Raw genomic sequence first — 25,918 nt, 5'->3', positions numbered from 1 at the left:
AGTAGAGACAAGAGCCACCATTGCAGGGATTGGCAAACCCCCTGTGACAGGTTGATGTGAATCTGGACGAAAGCTGCAATCTCATCCTGGTAGGGGGACAGAAAGTTGAGCAGTGGAACATTGCCCAAGAAACAATACCTAGGCAGGAGACCAGTAGGCCCAGTAGGCACAAAAGCTTGAGAAGAGGTAGGTGGTGAGACGACTGTGCCTCTCTCAGGGCTTGTAACAGTGTCGACTCCCTGTGAGGAGCCAGACACATGGAGAACTCCACTGTGTTCAAGATCACCCCAAAGTGTTGAAGGGAGGGAGTGAGTTGTAGGTGACTTTTCTTGTGGTTGTTTAGGAAGCCCATCTGCATCAAGCACCCCACTGTCTGATTCAGTGATCTTAGTTGCCTCCTGATGGGAGGGGGCTACCACTAGCAGATCATTGAGATACATGTTAATAGTCAGCCCCTGTTCTCTGAGGATGGCCACCACCACTGCCAGGACTTGGGTGAAGATTCTGGGGCTGGAGGAGAGACCAAATGGAAGTGCCTGTTACTGCCATTGTTGGCCCTGGATGCAGAATCTGAGGAATTATCTATGATGCTTGTGAATGGCGATGTGGAGATACGCATCTTGTAGGTCCACTGAGATGAGGAAGGAGCCCAGTGAGATGGCCTGGACAATGGTTTCATCTCCATGCAAAACCTTTTTGTCAGGAAGGGGTTGAGTTCCTTCAGATTTAGGATAAAATGCATCCCCCTGTCCCTTTTTTGGACAGGGAACACAGTTGAGTAGAAACCTGTACCCCTTTCTGTGTCTGGCATGGGCTCTATCGCATTGATGTCTCTTAAGCTCCTTAAGCATGACTGTTGCAGAAATCAGAGTCAGAGAGACCACGGAGTGAAGGAAAAGGAGTACTTCTTTATTTAATGCACGGGCTTAAGGCTGGAATCACTTCCAAAGAGCCAGAAGCCCCAAAGCACATCAACACATTGCTTTTATAGATATGGTGACACACAGACGACTTTCCCCCCTCACCCCTTCTCTTGCGGTTTTGCAGTTGGCTCAGTTGTCTATGGTACAGGAAATGGGTCATAGGGCACGATAAGTAAAGAACAGGAACATAGTATGCAATAAACAAAGAACAGGGACATGATATACAATTTGACTTAACCTCAGCCTGCCTGATAAGTCAGGAAGTTTCCACATTGTTATTTTTGCTAAACTATGGTAGCTCAGCAAGAACATGAGACCACTTAGTCTGACCCCCCGATATGGCTGCTACATTCCCCCCTTAAATGCATAATTTCATTACAATTATAGCATTTCTGATAAGCGAATGCTCATAATAGTCTGCAAAGCACCATACAAAACTTTTTATAACGTACATATGACTTAACCTGCTGTTGGGCTATTAGAGTGTAGAGGGCGGCAGTTTTACTAGCCGAGACATAAAACGGATTGGTTAAACAGCGCATAAGACAAGGAATGCAAAGGCATAACAGTATCTCTATGAACAACACTGGTAGAATTAGAATGAACAATGCCTTAAGCCAGCTAAGATCTGGAAGCCAAGAGGTTAACCAATCTAGCCAATTGTTTTGTCCCATTGTTATGTCAGCCACTATATGGTACAGATTGTTGATCTGTTCATCTACAGCATTACTGTTATCAGTTAAATTAAAACAGCAAAGCTTTTGGTGCGTCTCACAACCCAGATGATGAAGAAGGAAGAGGTAATCTATACCAGCTCAATTTTCTAGAACAGCACCTCTTAGATCACGCAACTCTTTATTTAATAATGACAATGCTCGTGAGGTGGCATTTATGCTTTTGGCCAAGCTGCAAGCTAACCGGTTGATCTCCAGACCATCAGCCAAGGCTAAACCTGGAACACCAACCAGTGACATTGCTAAGGCCAATTTTTCTGAGTCAGAGTATAGCTGTAGGTGGCTATTACAATTTTCAGTTAGTTGGAGTGCTCTAGGCTGCCGTCGACGGATTTTCTCTGGCCACGGGGGAAGAATTGGCACCAGGCGGCTGAGGCAACAAGTTGGCAGGAATGAATGACCAAGTGCGAGAACCACATGTCCTAAACCATCCATGAGGCAAAAGTATGTGGGCATCATTAAAAGATATGTTTTGAATTTCATTACAGTGGAAGGGGGCCAGGGATAGCTTTACATTTTCCGGAAAATGTTTGACAAGCATTCGTGCACTCGTAGCATTTGTTCCAGCAATGATGGGGGTGCGTAAAGTAAATTCTGTAGGAGGTAGGATCTTCGCAACCATGCCCCAATCAGCATTTTGGGAATAAGTCACGCTTATACCATAATTGCATAACATGGTATCTTTTTGAATTTTCCCAGGATGTCTACAGACAGGTATTAGGCAAGAGCTAATAAGCCTGTTTGCAGGTATATCTTTTGGTAAACAAAAATGCTTTACTCCAGTGATGTTAGCTAGGTGAAGCCAGTAATTATCAGTGAATCGCTGGGACAGACTTCCCTCTCTAGGGGCAGGCCCCCCTTTTTCACACCTTGTTAGGGAACCATAGTATAACACTACTAACACTACAACATGCATTTTTAATCTTCTTTTGGGATCTGACTGTACGCTGGGCAGCTATTCACCTGGCTAGCTGCAGTAGGGTCGAGTCCCCTTCTTCAATTTTCCCCAGTTGCAGGTCTGACCGTACGCTGGGTGGACAGTCTCCCGGTGTGCCCACGGTAAGGTCTAGCCTGAGTCTTCTTGCTGCTTTTTCAGAACAATTTTTAGAGGATCTTCAGGATTCCTGTTTACAGTCCACTCCCCCCCCTTGCTCTCTTGACTCATGTCCAATGTATCCAGAGTTTAACTCCAGCTACTTTCATAGCTGTAGGGGTGGAAAGTATAACAGTTTTTGGCCCTCTCCATCTGGGAGTCAAAGGGTCATTTTTCCACACTTTGACCCACACTTCGTCTCCCGGTTGGAAAGGATGAATCTCTGTGATGGGAATTGGGGGCTTATTTTCTAAGACAAAGCGACGCTGGGCTTGAAGAACTTTGCCCAGTGTTTGGACTTCTTGTTTAAGGCTAACGTTTGCTTGCTCTTGATGCCGCTCCAGTGTCAATCATGAAGTCGATGTCACGGCCCCTCACAGTCGATGTCACGGCCCCTCTCAAGCTGTCTTCTCTCTCGCCCGTTCTGGCTCCTTTGGTTTTCTCCTTTGTGTATTTGATTTATTTTATTTGGGCATTCATGCCACCAATGTCCATCTTGTCCACACTGGGCACACTGGTTCTTTCTTAAGAATCCTCTGCCTCTGCCGGGTCTTCTTCTATTTTTTCATCCACGTCTTCTTGGGCCTCTGGGTCGAGGTGGGTATACTGGCAATAGGCATTTGAAAGATGCTCCAAGTACGCTCTGGGGCCTCGGTGGCACCTTGCAGCACTTCAGAAACTTTAGTCATGTTAATTGACTTCTTCATACCTGCCCTCATGGCTTCTAACAGCAGGGTTTGATACTGGGTGAGGTGCTCCAATCCTGCTGGTGTATTTGGATCCCAGTGGGGATTTTCTAGGGGCACTCTCTCTCTCATCCATCCTTGCGCATTCATATGATTCTCAGGTGCTCTTCCCAAGGCAATTCGCTCTGCCTGTTGATGGATCCGTCGCCTCTCCTCTGTGGTGAACAATGTCAAGAGCAACTGTTGGCAGTCTTGCCAATTGGGCATATGCGAAGCCATAATACTGGAGCACAGCTCTACTAACTCATGAGGCTTCTCTGTATATGAGGCATAATGGGCCTTCCAGTTTAATAAATCAGAGGTCGTAAAAGGTGCATATGTGTAAGCCTGAACAGGTATGTAACGTTCTTCTGCTTCTGGATCTGGATTATGCACTAACTGGGTTACTTGTCTCAAAGGAAACAGAGGTTGAACTCCACTATCCGGACTTCTTAACTGATGGGCAGTAGACGGGCCTGCCTTTTCATTTAGGGCCACCGCCATTTTTACCAGATCTTCAGCCCAGTATCTTAAGTCATTTACCTCCTTTATAAGCGCCGATTGAGGCGTTAGAGGGGACCCCGTAGAGGTAGAAGTCTCAGCAGGTAAGATCTGGGAATTGAGGACTGTAGCCGAAATTGGCGAAGCACTATCAGTGGGAGTTGAAACGGGCAGTGACGGCAGAGTCTTAGCTGTATCGGACCGAGTGGCGATGTCTGTGGGGGGTGCCATGGGCTCAGCAGCCGTGGGAGTCGATGGGGCTGATTCATAATGACGCGGCTGCCTCACGGTGACATGAACACGCGGTGTAGCAACGACTTCGCGTGGGCCATAGGCGGGCGGAAATGCCATTAGCTCTGTCAGATCTTCACTCGGGGATTCTAACACTGGCTGCAATTTCTTAGCTAATTTTTCTTTTCTAAGCACCAGAACTTTAGCCTGGGTCTCTAGGCATTTCTTTAACCACGGGGGAGAAGTTCGGACTACAGAATCCCACGAGTCTATATAGGGAAATTGATCAGGGTGTCCAGGCTCCCCAACCACAATCGCATATACACGGCTAATTTTGCTGGGCTCCAAAGAGCCCTCACTGGGCCATCCTACACCAAAAGACGGCCACTCTACTTCACACAATGTTCGCAGCCGTTGGAGGTTCATGGGGGGGTCACCATAATCTCCTCTGAAGCCTTTTTTGAAATTGTTTAACATACATCCCAAGGGGGTGCAAGTCTTGCTTCCCCCACCTCCCATAGCCTCCCTCCTAAGATAAAGACAGACACAGTGAGGGAAAGGAGATTGGTCAGTGAGTAAGGGGTCTCACTGGCCGACACAAAAGGAATTTCACACCACGCACTTTATTACTGGCCTGGGCACCCAGACGGTCGACGGTATGCGACAGAAACCGCAGTAGCCACTCACACAATCATCAATTTCACCACTTCATTCATATGTCCCTGCCACCCACTTTCCCACTTTTCCACTAGAGCGAAGCAGTTTCCTCAGCACCTTGCTGAGTATTAGTGCCTGCTCGGGGGAGTGATCAAGTCCCCCCTCCACCCCCAATCGGGTGGGTCACCTTTTGTATACGTGGCCCTTCTTCACTGGCCTTCTTCATAAGGCGGGGCCCTCTTTTTTTCTGCCCAGTGGCCTTTCTCCTAAAGGCGGGGCCCTTTTTTTTCTCCATATACTTGCCTTTCTCCTGAAGGCTTCCAATGTGGGTTTCAACTCAATTGCAGCTGCAGTATGGGCAGGGCTCAAGTTCCTTCCTCCGCTTCCCAAGGTTCTCTTGCCGCTCGCTGCCGTTTGGGCGATCCCGGCACAGGCTTTCTCCCGTTCACCCGACAAAAAGGTCGGTGGCGCCAAGAAAGGGAGGCGTGCGCCGAGCTCTCCCTCCTGGTGCGGCGATTAAGAGCAGGCAACTGCCACCTCTCTGTCTCAGCACCTACCAGGATCCGAGTCACGGCACCATTTATGTTGCAGAACTCAGAGTCAGAGAGACCATGGAGTGAAGGAAAAAGAGTGTTTCTTTATTTAACGCGCGGGCTTAAGGCTGGAATCACTTCCAAAGAGCCAAAAGCTCCGATTTACATCAGCACATTGTTTTTATAGACATTATGACACATAGGCAAAATCTCCCCCGCCCCTTTCTGTGTGGGTTATCTGGGGCCTCTGGGTCGAGGGGGGTACACTTCCCCTTCTTGGCACCACTGACCCTTTTGTCAGGTGAACGGGAGACAGCCTGCGCCACGATCACCCGAACGGCTGTGCGCGTCAAGAGAACCTCAGGAAGCGGAGGAAGGAACTTGAGCCCTGCCCATACTGCAGCTGCAATTGAGTTGAAACCCACATTGGAAGCCTTCAGGAGAAAGGCAAGTAAATGGAGTAAAAAGAGGGCCCCGCCTTATGAAGGTCAGTGTTAGTATACGTATACAAAAGGTGACCCACCCGAGTGGGGGTGGAAGGGGGGACTTGATCACTCCCCCGAGCAGGCACTAATACTCAGCAAGGCGCTGAGGAAACTGCTTCGCTCTAGTGGGAAAGTGGGTGGCAGGGACATCTTTGTCCGTCTTTGTTGTAGACTGTGTGTCCGTGTTTGTAGTCAGCTCAGTGTACAACAGGCTGAGTTGATCTATGACTTTTAGATTTCCTTCTGCTAGAACTCATGCAGCATAAAGTTGCCGATGCAAAAATGGTGAACTCTTTGCGTGTGTGAGTATGCCCATCCCTTGATTTTGATAAGCCCTGAGCATGCATCCAGAGGAGCAGTATAATTGCTGGATCTGCTCCATCATGCCTTACCATGCAAGAAGTGTTTTCCATTCATTGTGTTAAATTGAAAAAAGTTTGTTGTGTATATTTTATGATTTCTTAGATATCATAAAATATATGTGATATTTGCAGATTAGTGTTAGTTGCAACTCCAAATGATACTGAGTGTGGTTCCCAATGGATGACAAGAGAAAAGACAAAGACAAGTAGAGAAAGACAAAGACAAGTAGAAAAAGACAGAGAAATAGAGAAAGTGGCAGACAGAGAGGGGGGGGGAAGAAGAAAGAGGAGGCAAGAGGCAAAGAGGAAAAATTGTAAAGAAGAAGCGTGGCCATAGTTGCCCCCAGAGTGAATTAAAAGCAGCTGATTATGCCTAGAACTTATTACCTGGGGGTAAAGTAGCCACAATAATGTAATAGTTCTTTAAAATAAGAAAATGTAACTAGAAGGAGAAGAAGAGCCTATCCCAAATGTGCGTCATTGGGACTAGTGTAGGGCAGAAAGGTTTAAGTAAGTGAGTTTAACTTGCAAAAAAAGACAAATAAAGAGACAAGGCTGGTGCATGGAGCGGAGAGTTTTATGTAGAAAGTTTGAAACATGATCTGCAATACAGGCAGATCAGCAAGAAAAAGAAAGCAAAAGAAAGAGAGAGAGATTTCTCTTCCCATACTAATGAGTGAAAGTGTTATCAAGCACTTTGCCTGGGAAGCGAAGTTTGTTTACAGAAAGCTGTGCCTGAGAACCAAACACTTCTAGCCTATGCTGAAAATGCTTGCTAGTGTTGTGCTGCCTCATGGGTAACATGTATAGTATAAAACCCATTTAGCCCAATGGCTCGTGGTTCAGAAAAGCTGTGTGATCCACCCATTAGGTACGCCTGTGTGCTGTAAGTTACCCAATAAAGTCTCCTTATAAAAAAAAAAACCCTCGCTGGAATCCCAAAACACAAGCGGGGCTAGAGCGCCTCACCCAGTATCAAACCCTGCTGTTAAAAGCCATGAGGGCAAGTATGAAGAAGTCAATATGACCAAGGTGTCTAAAGAGCTGTAAGGTGCCACCGAGGCCCCTGGAGAGTACTTAGAGCGTCTTTTAAATGCTTATCGTCAGTATACCCCTCTCGACCCAGAGGCCCCAGATAATATGAAGATGGTCAACATGACCTTTGTAGCTCAAAGTTACCCAGACATCCGGAAAAAGCTACAGAAGTTAGATGGTTTTGCAGGAAAGAACTTAACAGAATTATTGGAAGTAGCTCAGAAGGTATATATGAATCGGGTTCAAGAAGAAGAGAAGAAAAAAGAGAAGAGGATGGTTAAAAAGGCAGAATTGCTCGCTGCGGCATTGGTAGAGCAGCGAGGTGGAGGATGAGGAAGGGGCCGAGGGCAAAGAGGACGTGGACAAGGGAATGAGAGAGGATCTGGTAGAGGAAGAAGAGGTTTAGGGAGGAATCAGTGTGCCCAGTGTGGACAAGATAGACATTGGTGGCGTGCGTGCCCAAATGGAATAAATCAGACATACAGAGAAGAAAATCGAGGAGGCCATAATGGGCGAGGGAGGGGACAGCTTAGCTGGCAACCGAATTGGCAAATGCAGGGATCTGCAGGAATGTATGAGGTAGCCCCCTTTATGGGAATGGCTGCGACGGAAAGTCTCGAATAGGACAGACCGGGCCCCCTCAGTCTCGGCCCCAGGGAGCCCCTGGTCACTGCCACTGTGGGGGGCCATGACATTGACTTTATGATTGACACTGGAGCAGCTTCATCTGTAATAACCTACCCGGTCGCTCCCCTCACCCATCAAAAAGTACGGGTGGTAGGGGCGACCGGAGTAGTAGAGGAAAGGCCCTTGTTAGAACAAAGAACCTGTCAGCTTGGATCCCATATGGTGGAACATCAGTTCCTATACCTACCCGAGTGTCCAGTGCCATTATTAGGGCACGATTTGTTGTCAAAACTGAGGGCCCAAATATCTTTTGAAGAAGATGGAACAGCTGCTATTACCTTCCGAAGAACCAGGAGAGGTATAAAGCTTTTAACTCTCACCTATCCACAAGAAGAGGAGTGGAGATTACATTGGACCATGCCAGTACTGGATGAAGAGCCATGGCAGGCATTTAATGTGCCTGGGGTGTGGGCAGAAGACCACCCACCAGGAATGGCAAGATGTGTGCCACCTGTTGTAGTTGAATTAAAACCAGGGGCGGTGCCAGTGCACGTACGACAGTATCCACTGCCGCAACGAGCAATACTAGGAATTCAGAAGCACCTAGACCGTCTGCTAAAATACGGTATCCTCCGAGAATGTCAGTCACCATGGAACACCAGTAAAGAAACCCGGCACTGATGAATATCGTCCGGTGCAAGACCTGAGGCTGGTAAACCAAGCAACAGTAACCATACATCCGGTGGTCCCTAACCCGTATGTATTGCTGGGTCTGATTCCGTCTGAAGCAACTCATTTTACCACACCAGATTTGAAAGATGCCTTCTTTTGCATTCGACTGGCGCCCAAAAGCCAAGCCATCTTTGCCTTCCAATGGGAAGACCAATTAACGGGAAGAAAGACCCAACTGACGTGGTCCCGCCTTCCACAAGGTTTCAAAAATTCCCCCACCCTATTTGGTACCGCCTTGAGTCAAGACCTCCAAGATTTTCATTCAGAACCCGGGAAAAGAGTTCTGTTGCGGTATGTGGACGATTTGTTACTTGCGACGTCGTCAGAATTTGAATGCAGGCAAGGCACCCAGGAATTGTTACAACTCTTGTGAGAGCGTGGATACAAAGTGTCCCGGAAAAAGGCGCAGTTATGTAAAACCCATGTGCGATATTTGGGGTTTATAGTGTCTCAATGACAACGAGAATTGGGTCCTGAACGAAAAGAGACTGTGTGTGCCCTGCCTGAACCAACAACTAGGAAGCAGGTGTGGGAGTTCCTTGGAGCCGCCGGGTTCTGTAGAATTTGGATCCCTATTTTTGCTGTAATGAGTAAGCCCCTGTATGAAGCTACTAAAGGTCCAGAGACAGCTCCTTTTCAATGGGACAAGCCGCAGAGAGAGGCTTTCGTTAACATTAAAAAGGCGCTACTTCAAGCGCCAGCTTTAGGACTTCCAGATGTAACCAAGCCCTTTTTGCTGTATGTTCATGAACGAGACAATGTGGCCGTAGGAGTACTGACGCAGCAACTTGGCTCGTGGCAGTGACCAGTGGCATATTTATCTAAACAATTGGATCCTGTTGCCAGAGGCTGGCCAGCGTGTTTAAAGGCTATTGCAGCAACAGCTCTACTGGTTAAAGAGGCGGATAAGTTGTCAATGGGGCAAGAGCTAATAGTGTGGGTTCCACATGCAGTACTCACACTGATGGAGTATAAAGGAAATTACTGGTTCACCAACGAGTGCATGACCAAGTATCAAGCTATGCTCTGTGAGAACCCACGTATTAAATTAGAAGTGTCTTCTAACCTGAATCCAGCCACGTTGCTACCAGTAGAACCGGAGGGTCAACCTGAGCATAACTACATTGAGACTATGGATGAAGTTTACTCTAGTCAGCCAGACCTGCGTGATAGTCCGTGGCCCCACCCAGATGTCACCTACTTCACAGATGGAAGCAGTTTTGTCCGAGATGGAAGAAGATATGCCGGCTACGCAGTGGTAACTAGAGACAAAGTCATTGAAGCAAGCCCTCTTCAATGGGTGGAACTGATTGCCCTTATTCGAGCTTTGACGCTGGCTGCTGGACTCACAGTCAACATTTATACAGATTCTAAGTATGCGTTCACCACTCTCCATGCCCATGGAGCACTATACCGTGAGAAAGGGTTAATAAACTCAGCAGGCCAAGGTATCAAAAATGTAGTAGAAATCTCGGTTTTATTAGATGCCGTGTGGCACCCTAAGCGTGTGGCAGTGATGCATTGTCGAGGGCATCAAAAAGGAACCAACGATATAGCCAAGGGAAACCGATGGGCAGACCAGGTGGCTAAGCAGGCCGCCTTTAGAAGTAATCAAAACATGGCAGAAAAATTGGCACTTTCAGCCACCCCATTGTTCCAAGTCGATTTGACAGACACGTACCCAAAGTATACCGCAGAAGAAGACCAGATGGCTGTTGAGTCTTTAAGAGCCAAGAGAACAGTCCAGAGGTGGTGGGAACTGCCAGATGGACCGATTTTTGTACCACACCGGCTAGCCTGGAGTATCGTGCAGGCAGCTCATAAAGCCACCCATTTAGGAAAGAGTGCCCTAGCAGCGCTACTACGAAAGCAAGTTTACATCAATGGGATACACAGCTTTGCCAAGTCAGCATCTATGTGGTGTGTAGAATGTTCCAAAAATAACCCAAAACAAGGAAAGGGACCTCCACCAGGAGTTCAGCAGCATGGTACTCTCCCTTTCGAAGCCCTAGTGGTTGACTTTACCGACATGCCTAGGGCAGGACATTATCGTCACCTATTAGTTTTTGTATGTTCTTATACGGGATGGGTGATTGTGATTCCCACTAAGGGGGGAATGTAGCAGCCATATCGGGGGTCAGACTAAGTAGCCTCATGCTTCATGTTCTCGCTGAGCTCTTGCTCTCTGAAATATATGTTTGTAAGCTGACGAGACACAGGAATTTCTTATCTTGTCAACAAAGGCTAAGGTCATAGAATTGTATATCATGTTCTCTTCTGTTCTCTGCTTATCATGGCTACCCTATAACCCATTTCTTGTATTATAAACAATGGTGCTAGGAGAGGAAATGCTGAATACTGCAAAACCGCAAGAGAAGGGGGGGGGAGTTGTCTGTGTGTCACCATATCTATAAAAGCAATGTGTTGATGTGTCTCGGGTCTTCTGGCTCTTTGGAAGTGATTCCAGCCTTAAGCCCGCGTGTTAAATAAAGAAGTACTCCTTTTCCTTCACTCCGTGGTCTCTCTGACTCTGATTTCTGCAACAGACAAGATACCGTCGGCTCCTTCTCGAACCTCTGGAAGGAGGGAGGACAGGAAATGGCCTTGAGGTTTCAGGGAGAATTCCAGAGCATAACCCCTTCCCACCGTATCCAGGAGCCAGCTGTCCTGTGATATGTTTGCCCAGGCCTGGACAAACAGGGTTAGCCGGCCTCCCACCAGCCCTCCCCAGATGGGGAGGGCGTGGTAGTCAGTTCTTCTTAGGTGGGAATGGCTTTTTTGTCACGTGACCAGGCCTGCTGGAGCCCCTGTTGAATTTGGGGTTGAAACCTCCACGAGATCTGTGAGACTGGGTTCACTGTCTTGGTACCCAGTTGAAGCGATGGTGGCTGTGGGACGAAGGTCTGTTGTGGCGAAAGGACTGCTTCAGAGTTGAAGAAGGGAGAGAGAGTTTGTTTTTCTCTGATAGGTCCTGCAGGATCTTATCCAGTGATGTCCCAAAGAGCAGACCCCCTTCAAAAGGCAAGCACATAAGGTTGGCCTTAGATGCATGATCCAACTGCCAGTTCTTTAGCCAGAGGTGCCTTCTAGCTGCCATGTTCAAACCCATGGCCTTGGAAGATAAGGTGATGGAATGTAAGCACATGTCTGCCACGAAGGCCAAAGACAGGGAGATCTTGGTAAAGGTGGATGTTGGGGCCTGTTCTGGTGGGATGACCTCCTTCAAGCTGCCCAGCCAGGAGAGAGCGGACCTAGCAAAGTATGAGCCTGCAGTACCTACGTGGAGAGAGAGCGTGTCACAGCTTCGATGAAGGCTTCTAGCTTCTGATCCTAAGCGTCCCTGAGAAGGGCCTCCACAGCAGAGGGAACTGCTACGTTCTTGCCCAGGGCAACAGCTCCACCAGAGGTGTGGAAAGAAGGGGCTCCTTACTCTTGTTTAGGCAGTAAAGTGAGAGCCACTATTTAGGAGGCTTGGAGATCTTGGAAGGATCCTGCCATTCCTGTGAGATCAGTTTCTCAAAGTTGGGATCCAGTAGAAAGGCAGAAGAGGTGCTGGGGAGCAAAAAGCAGTATTTGTTAGCGGTGGGTGCCCCATCCTCCTCTGGTGTGCTCTCTTGGGCTAGACCCATCTCCTGTGACACCTTGGCAATCATATGTTGAAGGAAGGCCTGTGGGAAGAGAAGATGTTGGGATTCAGAGGACATTTCTGTATCTGAGCCAGAGAGCTCACCTTCCTCAGCTGAAGAGGAGTTGTCCTCTTGGGCTTCCATGCTTGGTAGTTTAGCCAGAACCCAAAGACGTTTGGACTTAGAGAGTGGTTTGCCCTTCTTTGGGGTGGCTGTTTCACCCACCTGGTCAATACTAGGCTCCTGGGGAGTGGGTGGTTGAGCTGCGCTCTGTGCTCGGAATGCCTGGATTTGGGACAGCAGCCACTCCTGCATGTCCTGCCTCTCCGTCTCCTCTCTGAGTCGAGCCTGTTCGTCTTCTGGGAGGTTTGGAGAGAGAAGGATGAAAGTGTGGTTCAGTGCCTGGCTCTATAGCCAAGAGGCCCTGATCCCTAGCTCAATGGGCCAATGGTGGTGTGCCTCCTAGCCAGGGGTGGTGGTGTCAGGGTTGGATCAGAGTCCATAGAGCCCCAAAGCAGTTCTGATTTTGAGGAAGAGATAGAAACCGTGGGAGAGGAACCTGCGCACTGTTCAGAGGTGCTGCCGGAGGGAGAGCCTGAGAGTGGCAGTGACCCTGGCAGGGAGAGGGAGGGACAACTGGAGCTTTGGGATGCAAGGCACCAGTGCAGGGACAAGCAGGAGATGGAGGAGGCGCTCAGCCCGCTTGGTGCAACGTCAGCAGCTGCACCCCAATGCCCCACAGGAAAGGGGTGGACTTTCGCCTCCTAGCCCTTAAGTTCAGAGGCTTCCCGCCTTTACCCTCCAAATGGAGACCAACTGTCCCTAAGGCTAGAAACCCCTGGTAGGCAGCTCTCTCAAGTTTCCCTCATTAGGCTCAGGCAGTTAGCATCTGTAATCATCATTAGGTTGAATGGAAATAAAGCCTTGGAAAAGAGCCCTATCGCCTGGGTGTTGATTCTGGCTACTTGAGGATTTCAGAAGGCAGCAAGGGCGCTCCTGACGGGGGGAGGACCTCCTCTTGTGAGGGAGAGCTTCCACTGTGAAGAGCTCTTAAGCCTCGATATGATATATATCTAAACTCCTTTCATATATATACTCATACTCTCTCTCCTGGACAAGGGGAGGGGGCTCTCCCAAGAATTGATTGTGGAGACGTTGCTCCAGGCTTGGATAAACTCGCCCTGGAGTGTGTTGGGAGGTCTCTCCCCTCCCCACTAGTTGCTGTTTAAGAAAAAGAGCATGCAAAAAGAGCTTGGCACCACTGTGGTGCAGGGGGGGGGGCGAGAACAGGGGGGGCCTGCCCTACTATAAAGTAATATATACTTTGGCTGCCTATATATTACTATATATTTCTCTATATAGAGAGAAATGGCTGCCTATGCGTGAGTAGGAGGAGTCCCAATGAGGTCGCCCAGTGAGAAAAAGCCGGGTGCTGGGAGAAAGCAGTTCTGGAGGGAAAAGCCAGCCAGTGCTGTCTGAAGCGCTGCAGCAAGGATTTTCGGCTGAGGGAGCTGCCTGAAATGCCGTCTCTGTGGGGGAGAGAAATGCTGGCCAAAGAGAGAAGCGGGGGGCGGGGAGAGCTCCTACCCTCTTCTCCCTAATGGCTGTCATTGAGGCAAGGAGGCTTCTCCCTAGCACCGGGTCCCCTCAAAAGGGAGCACAAGTGGGGACTTGCGGGGCTGAGAAAGGAGGCCGTTTGGAGAAGGGGCGGGAGGTCAAAGGGCCACCCCCTATAACGAGGCTTAATCTCCACTAAGCCACAAGCACCAGGACCCCTTTAGCCTAGGGGGCACAGGAGGGCTTGAAAGGTAGACAGGGCGCTCTGGAGGAGAACCAGTGAGAATATAGCGCTGGTTGGGTGAAGGGCCTCTGTCCATGTCTTCCCTCCCCAGCACTGTGTCCATCCTCAATGACAATGTGGGGGGGGGCGGGGATTACCTTGCTCCATCCTGGGAAAGAGAAACTTCTCCCTCAGCTAAACTGAAAACACCTTTGCCCCCAACAGGCAGAAATGAGAGACTGAGGTGATCCAGCAGGAGGAGGAGTCGAGGAGGTGGGGACTTTGTACTTTGGAAGACAGAAACAAAATTCAAAGTGATCTGGATAGACTGGAGCACTGGGCCGAAAACAACAGAATGACATTTAATAGGGATCAATGCCAAGTTCTGCACCTCGGAAAAAGAAACCAAATGCACAGTGACAAGATGGGGGATACGTAGCTCAACCACACTACAAGCGAGAAGCATCTTGGAATTGTTGTCGATCACAAGCTGAAGATGAGCCAACAATGTGATGTGGCTGCAAAAAAGGCCAATGCTCTTTTGGGCTGCATTCATAGAAGCATCGCTTCCAAATCCCAGGAAGTACTTGTCCCCCTCTACTCAGCACTGGTTAGGCCTCATCTGGAGTACTGTGTCCAGTTCTGGGCACCACACTTTAAGAAGGATGCAGACAAACTGGAGAGGGTTCAGAGGAGGGCAACGAAGATGATCAGAGGACTGGAAACAAAGCCCTATGAGGAGAGACTGAAAGAACTGGGCAGGTTTAGCCTTGAGAAGAGAAGACTGGGGGGAGATAGGATAGCGCTCTTCAAGGACTTGAAAGGCTGTCGCAGAGAGGAAGGCCAGGATCTCTTCTCGATCCTCCCAGAGTGCAGGACACGGAATAATGGGCTCCAGTTACAGGGAGCCAGATTCCGGCTGAACATCAGGAAAAACTTCCTGACTGTTAGAGTGATACGACAATGGAACCAATTACCTGGGGAGACGGTGGGCTCTCCCACACTGGAGGCATCAAGACGAGGCTGGACAGCCACCTGTCAGGGCTGCTCTGACTTGGATTCCTGCCTTGAGCAGGGGGTTGGACTCGATGGCCTTGTAGGCCCCTTCCAACCCTACTCTTCTATGGTTCTATGATTCTTGACAATTTTGAAAGTTCTGCCTATCAACAGGGAGCCTGCGGCTAACCCATACCTATTGGCGCTTGTAGGGAGAAGTCAGGGGAAAGCCACCTTCCTCCCCCTATCCCACCCCATTGTAGGCTATTGGTATGTGTGGACTGTTAAGCTGATAACAATATTTTTTGTGGGCTAGTAGCTTCTGTGGACTCATTTGCAAGGCTGCTTTAATGGGGTCTGCCCTCTCTGTGCACTGCAGAGGGCAACCATGGCCTGCCGTAGGTTTTTGCTGGCACTTCCCAGTGAGATCCATGTGAATTAGGCAGGGTGCTAGATTAGGGGTGGTATGTGTGTCTCCTTATTTGTTTAGTTTTATCCCAGGTTGACTTGTCTGTGGAGGGAGAAAAAGCCCAGTTTCTGCAATAGACTGACACCATGATTCTCGAAGTGTATGCCCCATGGTTGTCCCCCCACCCCCCAACCAGGGCACACACTCAGGTGCCTTTTTTAATTACTTAAGAAGAAAAAAAACTATTGGAAAGCTGCTCGATACAAATCCCCTAAGCCGCTATTGATGGAGGTGCTCGGGAGAGCTTCAGGAACCTGAAACATGGGCACCATCTGTGGTTCTGCGTCTCCCTGGCCAAATTACATCCAAAGATCTTTCTTTCCTCCACTGTTTTCCATTAAGCGAATTGGTTTTGCTGGAAATCGCCCGGCCATAAATATTCTCTCTCTACTTGGAGCAGGCGGGTTATTACTTCTTCCCAGTTTGGTGCTTGTTTTTCACTTCGGAGCAGGCAGTGGTGCCCTAAACTTCTCTGAAATGGGGAAAAAATAGAGGAGGAGAACAATCCTCCAGCAAAGAAGCCAGGGCCAGAAAGGAGCTGGCAAGGGAAGGCCTCTCTCTCCCCCCCCCCCCCCCGGCTTCACTCTCAGAACCATAACGCTTTTGGGGTTTAGGATCGAAATGAGAGCCAAGATGTCCATCTGCAGATTTGGCTGGTTAGGTTTAAAGCTCTATGGGAACATTTTTGCCCCACCAGTTGCCTCTCAGGCCTACTGGCCCAGCCTCCAAAACTGCATTGCCTGTGCACTCATTTCTCATCCATGGCCCATGTTCCCTATCCTTACCCCAATCTTAACCCCTTTCTTTTTGTCAACTTCTTGCCGCCCATAGTCATTCTTTCCCTTGGGCCTCCTCTGCCTCCACCAAGCCTTCCATCAAATCCCTGCTTCTTGGCCCTTTGCCTCCTCTGCCCTGCCTCTACATCCCTACTGCCCAGTGGACCCACTTTCCTCACCTTCCCAGTCCCCCATCCTCCCTGCCTTGTGCTTTGGCCCTGCACCCCTGTTTTTTTGCAGTCTGCCTACACCCTGGGCCGAGATGCTGGCAAGGTTTTCTTATCCCACTTCGCATTCTACTTTCTACTTGGAAATGACATTGCTTGTCAGTATTCTGTGGCTCATGCTTTCACTGTTGGCTGGCAGTGTTTGTGCCTCTTCGGAAGTACCAGAGGGGCTTGGAGGTGATGGGGGCAGCCAGTTTGGGGCTATTATATAATTCCTATGGCAAATCTCCCCCCCCCCCCCCAGTCTTCCTTGTAGCACTGGACTGATGGGCTCCTGGAATGTATTTTTCAGTGCACGTGCCGGAAAGATGCAGTGAAGATCTCTATGGATGTTTTTGTGCGGGTCCTGCAACCCAAGCGGTACAACCTATGGAAGCAAGGGAAGGACATCACTGCCTTGGACCACATGAAACCAACAGCTTTAACCAGCCCAGAGCTGGAAGCCTGGAATCAGACGAAGGACACCTTGAAAGCCAAGATGCTCCGCAGGTAAGAGACTCCTTTGTGCCTACTTTCTCCCTGCTCGATTAGAATGCCTGAAGCTGCTCTGAGAACTGCACCAGTCAGGAAGCAACCAGAGTCTGGATGTCACCTCTCACCTTTTGTAGAACAGCCCTGTCCCCTGCAGAAAGGAAGATTGCTTCCTGTTTGGAAGGCAGGACGAAGGAGGCACATTTTGCCATGATGAATGGAAGTGAGAAATGCAGTCTTGTGCAATGCAATGTGGTAAGATGTCTCCCCCCTCCCCCCAATCTCCCCAGGAGTACCTGATATAGTTTCTTTTTGTTTGTGTGAATGCTGCCTTTGAAGGCCACCCTCTTACTACCTGCAGACAGATGTTTGTCTCTCAACAACCACGGTAGCGTCGTTGTGCCATGGAAAGCACACAGCAGCTTCGCAGGGATCTTTTATATAAAATGACTGCCTGATTGGATTTTGCTCTTGATTAGACAGCATTCGTTGTGCATTGGAAGAGAGTCAGTATGCTTGGCCTGCATTCTGAGCTGACACCCAATTTATGACTGTTGAATATGCAGCCCCTGGTTGTTGTTAGTTCCTTCCCAACCTGCCCTTCCAGTATAGGAAGGAAACTCCTCATCTTTCTCCCGCAGATCCTTTCATAATTTTGAAATGCCCCTGTCAGGTCATTTAACATTGACATGTCTGACTTGCGCTGTGCTCACTTGCTCTTGCGTTTTTGGATGGCTGTCAAGTGTCAGGCTTATTTGCCACACTGGATTTATTATACCACTCAGGATTCAGTTGCAGAATCCTATAAGGAGGTCTTGATACAGTAGGGCTGTATATGCACTCTCCACTTATGTACACTTCATGAAAGCATGGAATTGACTTAATCTGTCACAGACGTTAACATCCTAAGAAGTTTCCCCTTCCCCTCCAGTTTAGCAGAGGTTTCATTTTTTCTTAATTAAAAACAGTTTCTAGTCCTTACTGTTGAAGAGAGAAACTTGGAATTCCTTCATACCATTCTCCTCTCTCCATGGGTGATGCACAGGCTTTGAGGCACCCCAGAAGACTGTGTACTTTAATTTTTGTAATTAATACTTTTAAAAAAGATTAATTCAGGGCTTCCAATAGTTATCCCCTTAAAAAGTCCTTATTTTAAAGGATTCATTGGAAAGCGGATCTTTGAGCTAAATGGTCTCACTACCATGGAAATACGCTCAGTTGGTGGGGTACAAATGTCCCCCCACCCCCGACTTGGCCTTTCCTTGTAAGTTTTGCCTTCCAAGTCCTCTATCTTGATAGTTCTCTATTGGGTCATTTGTCAACAAAGACATTACCACATAGCTGGTACATACACTCACACCCCTCTACAGGAGTTGCACTCTGTGCAAATGGGGAGGGGGATCAGTCTTCAAGTCGTCTTCCTGCATCCTGGAGCAGCTAGCATGCTCAACCCAGTGGAGCTCTGTGTACTATTTCATGCTTCCATCACTGATCTCTACAAATTAATCACCATGGTGATCTCACAATCACAACCAACATTTTTTTCTTACCTTTCTCTGCTTCCTTCAGTCCTTACCCCCAACCCTCTCTTTCTAAAAGCGCTTTCTGGTATTAAATTGAAACACATTTTCTCTATGCTCAGGCAGGCCTCTGCTGCACTAGCGATACCATTCTTCTACTTGAAAACCTTGTTTAACTCTAAATCAGCAATCCTATCATGTCTGCTCCTGGCAGCAGCATAGAGGATAGCTGGTTGGAGATCCTGGTTTTCAAGTTGTCTTTAATCCTCCATTCTCCTACCCTGGCAGGGCATGTTGGCTGTTGTGTGAGCTCAGCATGATGTGCTAGGAACTGGGGGCAGAAGTATCTCAGGCTATCTGGGTGCCTGGGCTGCCACTTCTGAACAGGTTTTTCCTGCCTCGTGCAATCCTGGTGCCAGATGACTTGATACTGCGAGGTCCTCGAAAATGTATGCTGGTACCTGAGCATTTTGAAATACTTTTCCATCTCTGCCAGCAGCTGTTTGTCATGGTGCCCTTGATCCTCATTTATCAAGCGTATTGCTGATTTCATTCCCAAATCTGCCTGGCTTAGTGAAGCTGTTGGCTTGACACAGCTTCTATTTACATAACAGCTAATTGATTGTGGCTAAAGCTAATTGGCCAACAAGAGCAGCTTTTCAGTAGAGAGTGGTGATCCCATTTCACAAAGTTCCATTGGATTAGAAGCTTTTTAGAAATGGCTGCTGGGCCAGGAGATGTAAAATGGTGTGTGTGTGTGTGTGTGCGCGCGTGCGCGCGCGTGAGAGAGAGAGAGAGAGAGAGAGAGACCTGTTCGTCCCTGCAACCCCCAGTCAAGCTTGTGTTAAGAGGAGATGTTTTGTTTGTTCCTTACGTTTAAATCCCACTTTTCTTACCTGATTGAACTCAAGGTGGTATACGGGGGTGGGGAGAGGACCAGATCCACGCACTGACCAGACCCAGCCCTCCTTGGCTTCCACAAGGTTGGCTTCACACCTCTTCAGGCCATGGTCATGGGAAGGTTCAACTGAGCTGCATGACCAATTGGAGGGCTGGGCTGTGGGGCTGTTCTGGAAGCAGAGGAGACTTTTCCCTCTGCATCTTGTCAGTTTGACAGAAAATGCATTTCTGTTGGCTTCTTTGACTTGATGGTGCAGATGTGGCAGTGAACCTGTGGTCCTACTGCGTGGAAGGATCTTGGCGATGGTGGATTGAACTGGCAGGTTTAAAAAGCAGTGAGTTGTCGGGGACAAGCAGGAGAGAGCAGGAGCACCACCTGCAGCGCACCCACCTCTTCTGCTTTTACTGCACAACCCACAGTCAGCTTCTTCATAGTGTCAAGATTGATCCTGAGCGCAGGGGGATAGTTAGCAGCTCAGATTCAGAAGAGGAGCAACCAGAACTGGGGGAGGTATTTTCTCAAGCCAGTTCAGATATGGGTAGGCGTGCTGCTCAGGTTACCAGCTCCCAGATGGCCGGGCCTGAAACCTCACCCTTACCCCCCTCTGTGAGAAGCAGTGAGGAGGAGGAGGAGGAGAGTGGGGACTGTGACCTAAGAGACATGAGGTGGCGGCGCAGAGCTAAGAGAGAAACATCAGGGGCAGAGCTCAGCCGGTTGAACCAGTTAGCGATGCGTGAGAGGCAGGACCCCCCTCCCCACGTTAGCCTAGCCAGACAGCCGCCCTTTCAAACCGCGGGCAACTTTCGGTGATCCCATTTGGATCCCCTGGAGGCGTGCCTTTGCAGCCAGAGAGTCTTTGAGGATCTGCATCTGTAATGAACTTGTGAACAATGCATTACTGGCATGAGACTGAAGCCTCTCATTTTGTGTGTGTGTGTGAGTGCTTAAGGAAAGGGGCCCAAGGGGTTTTGTGATGCATAGGTTGTAGAGCGTGACTGTCAGGGTGGACACTGAGCCCATAGAATCCCAGAGTAGTTCTGATTCTGAGGAAGAGGAGTCGCTCCTGGGAGGGGAGCGCGCGCCTCTTTCCCAGGGCCCACAGCTGATGGAGATTCCTCCCACCAGCATTCCTAGATTAGAAAGCAGTCCAGGGAGTGACAGAGCGCAGGAAGCAGACTTGGTGGATGCGCGATGCAGACGCAGAGAGCGGCGCCAGATGGAGGGCGCGGAAAGGAGGCAAAGTGCCAGGTTGGCGCGCAAACAACGGCTGCGCCCAGAGGATCCAAGGGAAAAGGGGAGGGACTCTCCCTAGTCCTTAAGTTCAGGGGTCTGCCAGTAATTCCCTTTCAAACGGGGACCAACTGTTCCAGCGTAGGGCATAGGTACTGTGCTGCTCAGATCTAGTTGCAATTGGTAGAGTTGTTAAGTTGTAAAAGAAGAATAAAGCTTTGAAAGGAATCCCTTTGTCTGTGTCTGGACTTGGCTACTGGATTAGACTGAGAGAGGCCTCCAAGGAGCCCTCGACAGTGACGTCCAAACCAGGACCATTGGGTTGTTTAGGAGCTATTGGGCGGTATAGAAATGAATGAATGAATGAATGAATGAATGAATGAATGAATGCAGTCAACCCAAAAACATACCATATCATGCTCCACAGCTTAGGAAGGAGCCAATCATGGTTTGTGCAGTAAAAGTGGAAGAGGCCGGTGTACTGCAGGCAGTGCTCCCACTTTCTCCCACCCGTGCCCAACGATTCATCGGCTTTTGAACTGATTGGCTGTCATTACATGTGGACCAGGTCAATGTCTGAGGGGGTCTGTGGCTTGCGATTTTCTCTGGGTGTTGGCAACTTTTCCCCCTTTGCTTTCAGCCAAGATGCTCTGGACAGATTCTCCAGTAGTCTTGTCCTCCACATCACTGTCAGATGACATGAGTGTAGAAACGAGGATAATGAGGCGAGGTAACTTTGTGAGGGTGGGGCATGCCTCATGAAACTCCCACCTTTAGAGATGGGGTTAAAATGCCTGCAGTTTTCTCCCAAAGTTTTTACAAGTAATAATTTCAGAAGCAATGCTTTTGCCCACTAAAAATAGCCCCCAAGTGATTGGCTGTTAATTGTGACACCATGCCACTTCCCTCTTCCCTCCTGAGGAAGCGTTACAGTTTCTCTCAGATCACAGCGAAACAGAATTCCAAGCTTTCTGGATTCTGGTGGTGTGTTTGTGCTAATGAATTGTCTTGGAGGTGTGAAGTAAACATCCACACTTGGAGAGAGTGACCATATGGCTCAAATCTAGTGATTCCTCTGCTTGTGTCTGCCTTTTCCTATTGTTGTTTTTTTCTGGTTGCAACGTGTTCTGTTCTCTCCCACCCCCCGGTAGGTTGGCCTGTTGTCCCATTAAAAGGCCTTGTTAACTATGTTCTGCTGTGACAGAATGAATGTAGCCTATCCCCAGTGCAGACAGGCTGTAAAAGCTGTGGAAGTGAGATTTTCGCTTTTGGCATCTCTTGAATTGTCATGGCTAGCTCTGTGCTGCTTTCTGATACATTGGTGGGGGCTGGGAAGAGGTGAGGAAGGAACCACACCATGCCACATGGGAACTGTTCCTTTAAAAAGGAGAAAAATCTCAGAGTGCTAAAAATGATGGCATGCAGGAGAGGTACGTGGACTGAAAGCAACAGGAAGCAACTCAATTAGCAGCAAGATGGTGGCTTTGCACATCCATCCACACATGTACATACATATGCTTCAGTGTATACAGACAGATGCTGGTAACTCTTGCTTCCGAGATAAGTTTTTGAACTCAGATTCTGTCATCTTTTGGAAGGATGTTTCTTACAAACACAGTTGTGTTGTCTCTGACTGTCACTGCCTCTGTATGTAGAAGTCTGGTCTGTCAAGAAACACACTGAGGGAAAGGTACAATTGTTTTCCTACCAGAATGACAGGCTTGTGGCTGTGTGCGGCTGCTGCACAAGGAGTTGGAGGGAAAGACGGGAAGACCCTGTGCTGATCTCTGGGGCTGCAATTGAGGTTTTTGGAGCTGAAATCTCTTTTTTAAATGTATGACTCTTTTTTCTCTTTTTTTAGAAAAATGACAATCAGAAATAGCCTCCCAAATGTCAGGATGCTCTGGGCCTTTATTTCTAGCCAGTAATTCATCACTAGTATGACCATGGGTTTCAGCTGAGGTTGGGTCACCCTGGATTGAACCATATTCCTCTCTGACTAATAAAATATGCCATCTTTTCTGTCTTCATGCACACAGAAGGTGAATGGACCTGTTTTACAAAAACTCAGCTCCCCCCTCCCTCCCCCTTCAGCTCACCTGCCTCACATTGCTGAGAGGAGGGCACTTAGCTGGTGAACCTGCACAGTTGTCCAGTTCCAGTCTGTTTGCACTGTGCCATGATGGGCGACGTCTTGCTATGGGTTCCAGCCAAGTTCCTCCAGAGTGGGCAGAGGGCAACTCTAAGACGCTAACGTTTGGAAGAACAAGAAGTGTTCTGTTTCAAGAAGGATTTGGACACTAGGAGAGGAGGTGCAAAGCTCAAGGGGGGATCCTGACATGAGGCCCCCCTGTGTCCCTACTCTTATATCTGAATTCCCCAGCTCTGCGAGTAAGCAATTAGGCCGTTGTTATCAGGCTGCAAACATTCTGGGTCAGGATAGCGCAGCTGACTCCTGATCTCTTTGTCGCCTCAACTGCCCAAGTCTCTGCAGTGTATTGCAAAAAGAGAAAACATTAACTACAAATAGAATTGCGGGGGGGGGGGGGTCCTTTGGGTGCATTAGAGTGACCACCTTTTGTGCCTGCTGTGAGTCCTGTGAAGTCCTTCTTTTTGTGTTTGCCTTGGCCTGTTGTTGGCTCAAGATACCAGGTTCGCCATCCTAATCTCTCTTTTCCCAAAAGTTGTTGTGAGCTTCCCAGCCAGGCTTTTTTGTGAGATGTAAACAATTGCTTCTTTCCCTCAGCCAGCAGCCATTCCTTTTATGAGACCTTAAAACTTTCTCTCCCATCTCCTATCCAGGGCAAACAGGAAACGGAGCCAACCCCGAAGGCATAAGATGCAGGATCAGAAGTCACTTGGGGATGTCATGGCAATGGACACTACCTTGGGTGAGGGGAAAGAGGAGGATCAGAGGAGAGTCCCAAACTTGGATGAAGAGGATAAAAGCAAAGAGGGTAAGGCCATGGCTCTCTGCTTGCCACACTTCTGTGGGTAATGTCAGAAACATGATAGAACCCCACATCATGAACATCTCAGCTCTCATTAAACACATTCTTCACCCCTAGAATACTTCATCACCACCACCACCTAGCATTTATAGAGCATGTTCCTAAACATGATGCAAACATGCTAAGCTAGGTGAGGCTATATTTCTACCCAGCCTTTCAGCCCAGATTGCTTCCCAAAGCAGCATACAATTAAATTGCATGCAAAGGTACAATATAATTAGGGATGTGTTGAGGGGTGGGAGCAAGCATCATCTCTTTTGGCCCCTGGCAGTTAATGATTCCAGGCTGTTCCTTCCAGAGGGAGAGTGTAGAAGGAACAACTTAAAAGTTACAGGTGGTAAAAAAACAACACACACACCCTCCCCAATTGATCTGCAGAGTCTTCAAAATACAGCCATATGAAACTACTGTACGCCACTAGTGTGTCTGACAGGCAGCAGCCCTGAGGTCCCCTTTCTTAGGAATGGACCCTTCTATGTGCAGAGTATGTGTCCTGCCTTTGAGCTGTAGCCCAGGCAATGCTGAACATGGTGTGTGTTTTTTAATAACATCTGTGTTCTGTTTCTCCAAGTAGGAAGCTTAAAGTGGATTGTGATCTAAGAACCATTTGCATACAATAAAAACAGGATAAATTTGACTGTGTGTGTGTGAAGGGGTGGTGGTGAAGGCCTGGCGATATTTTAGTAGCAGAAGCAGTATAAACAGTACAGAATAAATGCATGCAGATATACTCAGATCATATGATTTTTTTCCACAGACCAGAATTTGGTTTTTCTTAGTGTATAGTCTGGTACAAAGTTTGAGTTCTTTTTGGCTTTCAATAAAGCCTTTGGGAATGGGCCATTGGGGCTCTAAGGGGCTGAAACTGGGGCACGCTTATTTTCTCCAGAATGTATTTGTAAAATGCTTGTTGGGCATTGTTTGTTCTAGTGGGAGAGAGATGGGACCTCTTTGCCAATGTGAAATTTCTCCTAATTTACAACAGCCAGTTACTTTTTTAATCCTCTCTTCAAGAATTCTGCCCAAATAGCTTTCTTGACAGGAAGAACTTTCCTTAACCTTTTGTAAAAGATACACATTTTTCTTAAAGATTTCATAATGTATGGAATTTCTTCCTCCTTGTTTTTATGAAAGGTCTACCCATACACAAGAGAGGCTCATGGGCATTCACAAAGGTCGCACTTTTGATGATGATGACGATAAATAATAATAACCAATAATACTTTAATTATTCATCATTTTAATAATCCATCATCATTTCTTTATTTATATATCACGTTCTGCTAGAAAAAGTATCCAGAGTGGAGTACAACCTAATCATAAAACCATATAATATAACCAGTAAAAAATACAAATACTACAACCAATTTCTAAAAGCAATAACAAAGAACATAATGCAACCAAGACCTCAAAACAAAACCAACACATAATACAAAAGCAGCAGCAGCAGTCCCTCAGCCAACCTGATGGGAGTTACAAGCTATCAAAAAATTGGTGGCTTAGGAAAAAGAGTTGGGTGGTGAAATACATCTATGTTTCGGGTTCTCTGACTGGTCAAAAGGGAATCAGGGTTTAGCCACTCTTCCTGGCTCTGAGAGGGTGAGGAGCACATCCCATAGACATTTTGCCTAGCCCCCAATCCCCTCACTTGGAAAGTGCTTTTCTTCCTTTTTTGTTGTTTTATGTATGCAACTGTCACACAGAACATGGGCCAGCGCAATATGTTTTGTTTCCTTGAGAAGGCTTCCCTCAAATACAATTCTGAAAAGGCTCCATTGTCCATCTTCACTTGGAATCAGTTGCATTCCAATGAATTTTGATTACAGGGAGCTTTGGTAACTAAGCATAAACAATGTGCAAGTGGGGCTGGGCTTGGAACACTCCACGAATATGTAATACAAGCACAGAAACTTGGAATGAGGTGCAGCACCCTCCAATTCTCAGTTTCCATTGACAAAAAAATAACTGGAAATTTTTGGCTCATGGCTACAGAGAGAATCTTACAACTCTATGACCAATGCTTATGAAATCTTAGAAGGTATACAGGGGCATAAGCAGGTTTCCAGTAGTCAAGGGGCGCCACTTTTGTGGTCTGCATAGCTCATTGACTTTCCCAGTGGCTAGCAGAAGGATAATAAGCAATTTTGCAGATCTTTTTTCCCCAAGTCATAGAACTTGAGTTTCTTTGGCAAAGGTTCTACACAAGTAATTCCCAAACTCTGTGTGGAGAGACAGTAGTGTGCTGTGAAAAACACATTGTATTAATGTCAAGT

The 25,918-nt window shown here is 47.9% G+C and overlaps 1 protein-coding gene across 4 annotated transcripts in view; it reads left to right on the top strand.

The window, feature by feature from the left end:
• The window catches only part of LOC146334066 (lysine-specific demethylase 4B-like), a 365,953-nt gene that overhangs the window by 272,907 nt on the left and 67,128 nt on the right, over positions 1–25,918 (top strand). For all 4 annotated transcript variants that reach the window (XM_084824982.1, XM_084824984.1, XM_084824983.1 and 1 more), the window contains 2 exons: positions 16,805–17,001; positions 23,437–23,591. In XM_084824982.1, the coding sequence (XP_084681108.1) occupies positions 16,805–17,001; positions 23,437–23,591 (352 nt within the window). The remainder of the gene's footprint in view (positions 1–16,804; positions 17,002–23,436; positions 23,592–25,918) is intronic.

This window comes from Heloderma suspectum, chromosome W (assembly GCF_057233095.1).
Source record: "Heloderma suspectum isolate Gila_16-S chromosome W, 16-S_ref, whole genome shotgun sequence".
NCBI lineage: Eukaryota > Metazoa > Chordata > Lepidosauria > Squamata > Helodermatidae > Heloderma > Heloderma suspectum.
This window is presented reverse-complemented; position numbering and strand designations above follow the sequence as displayed.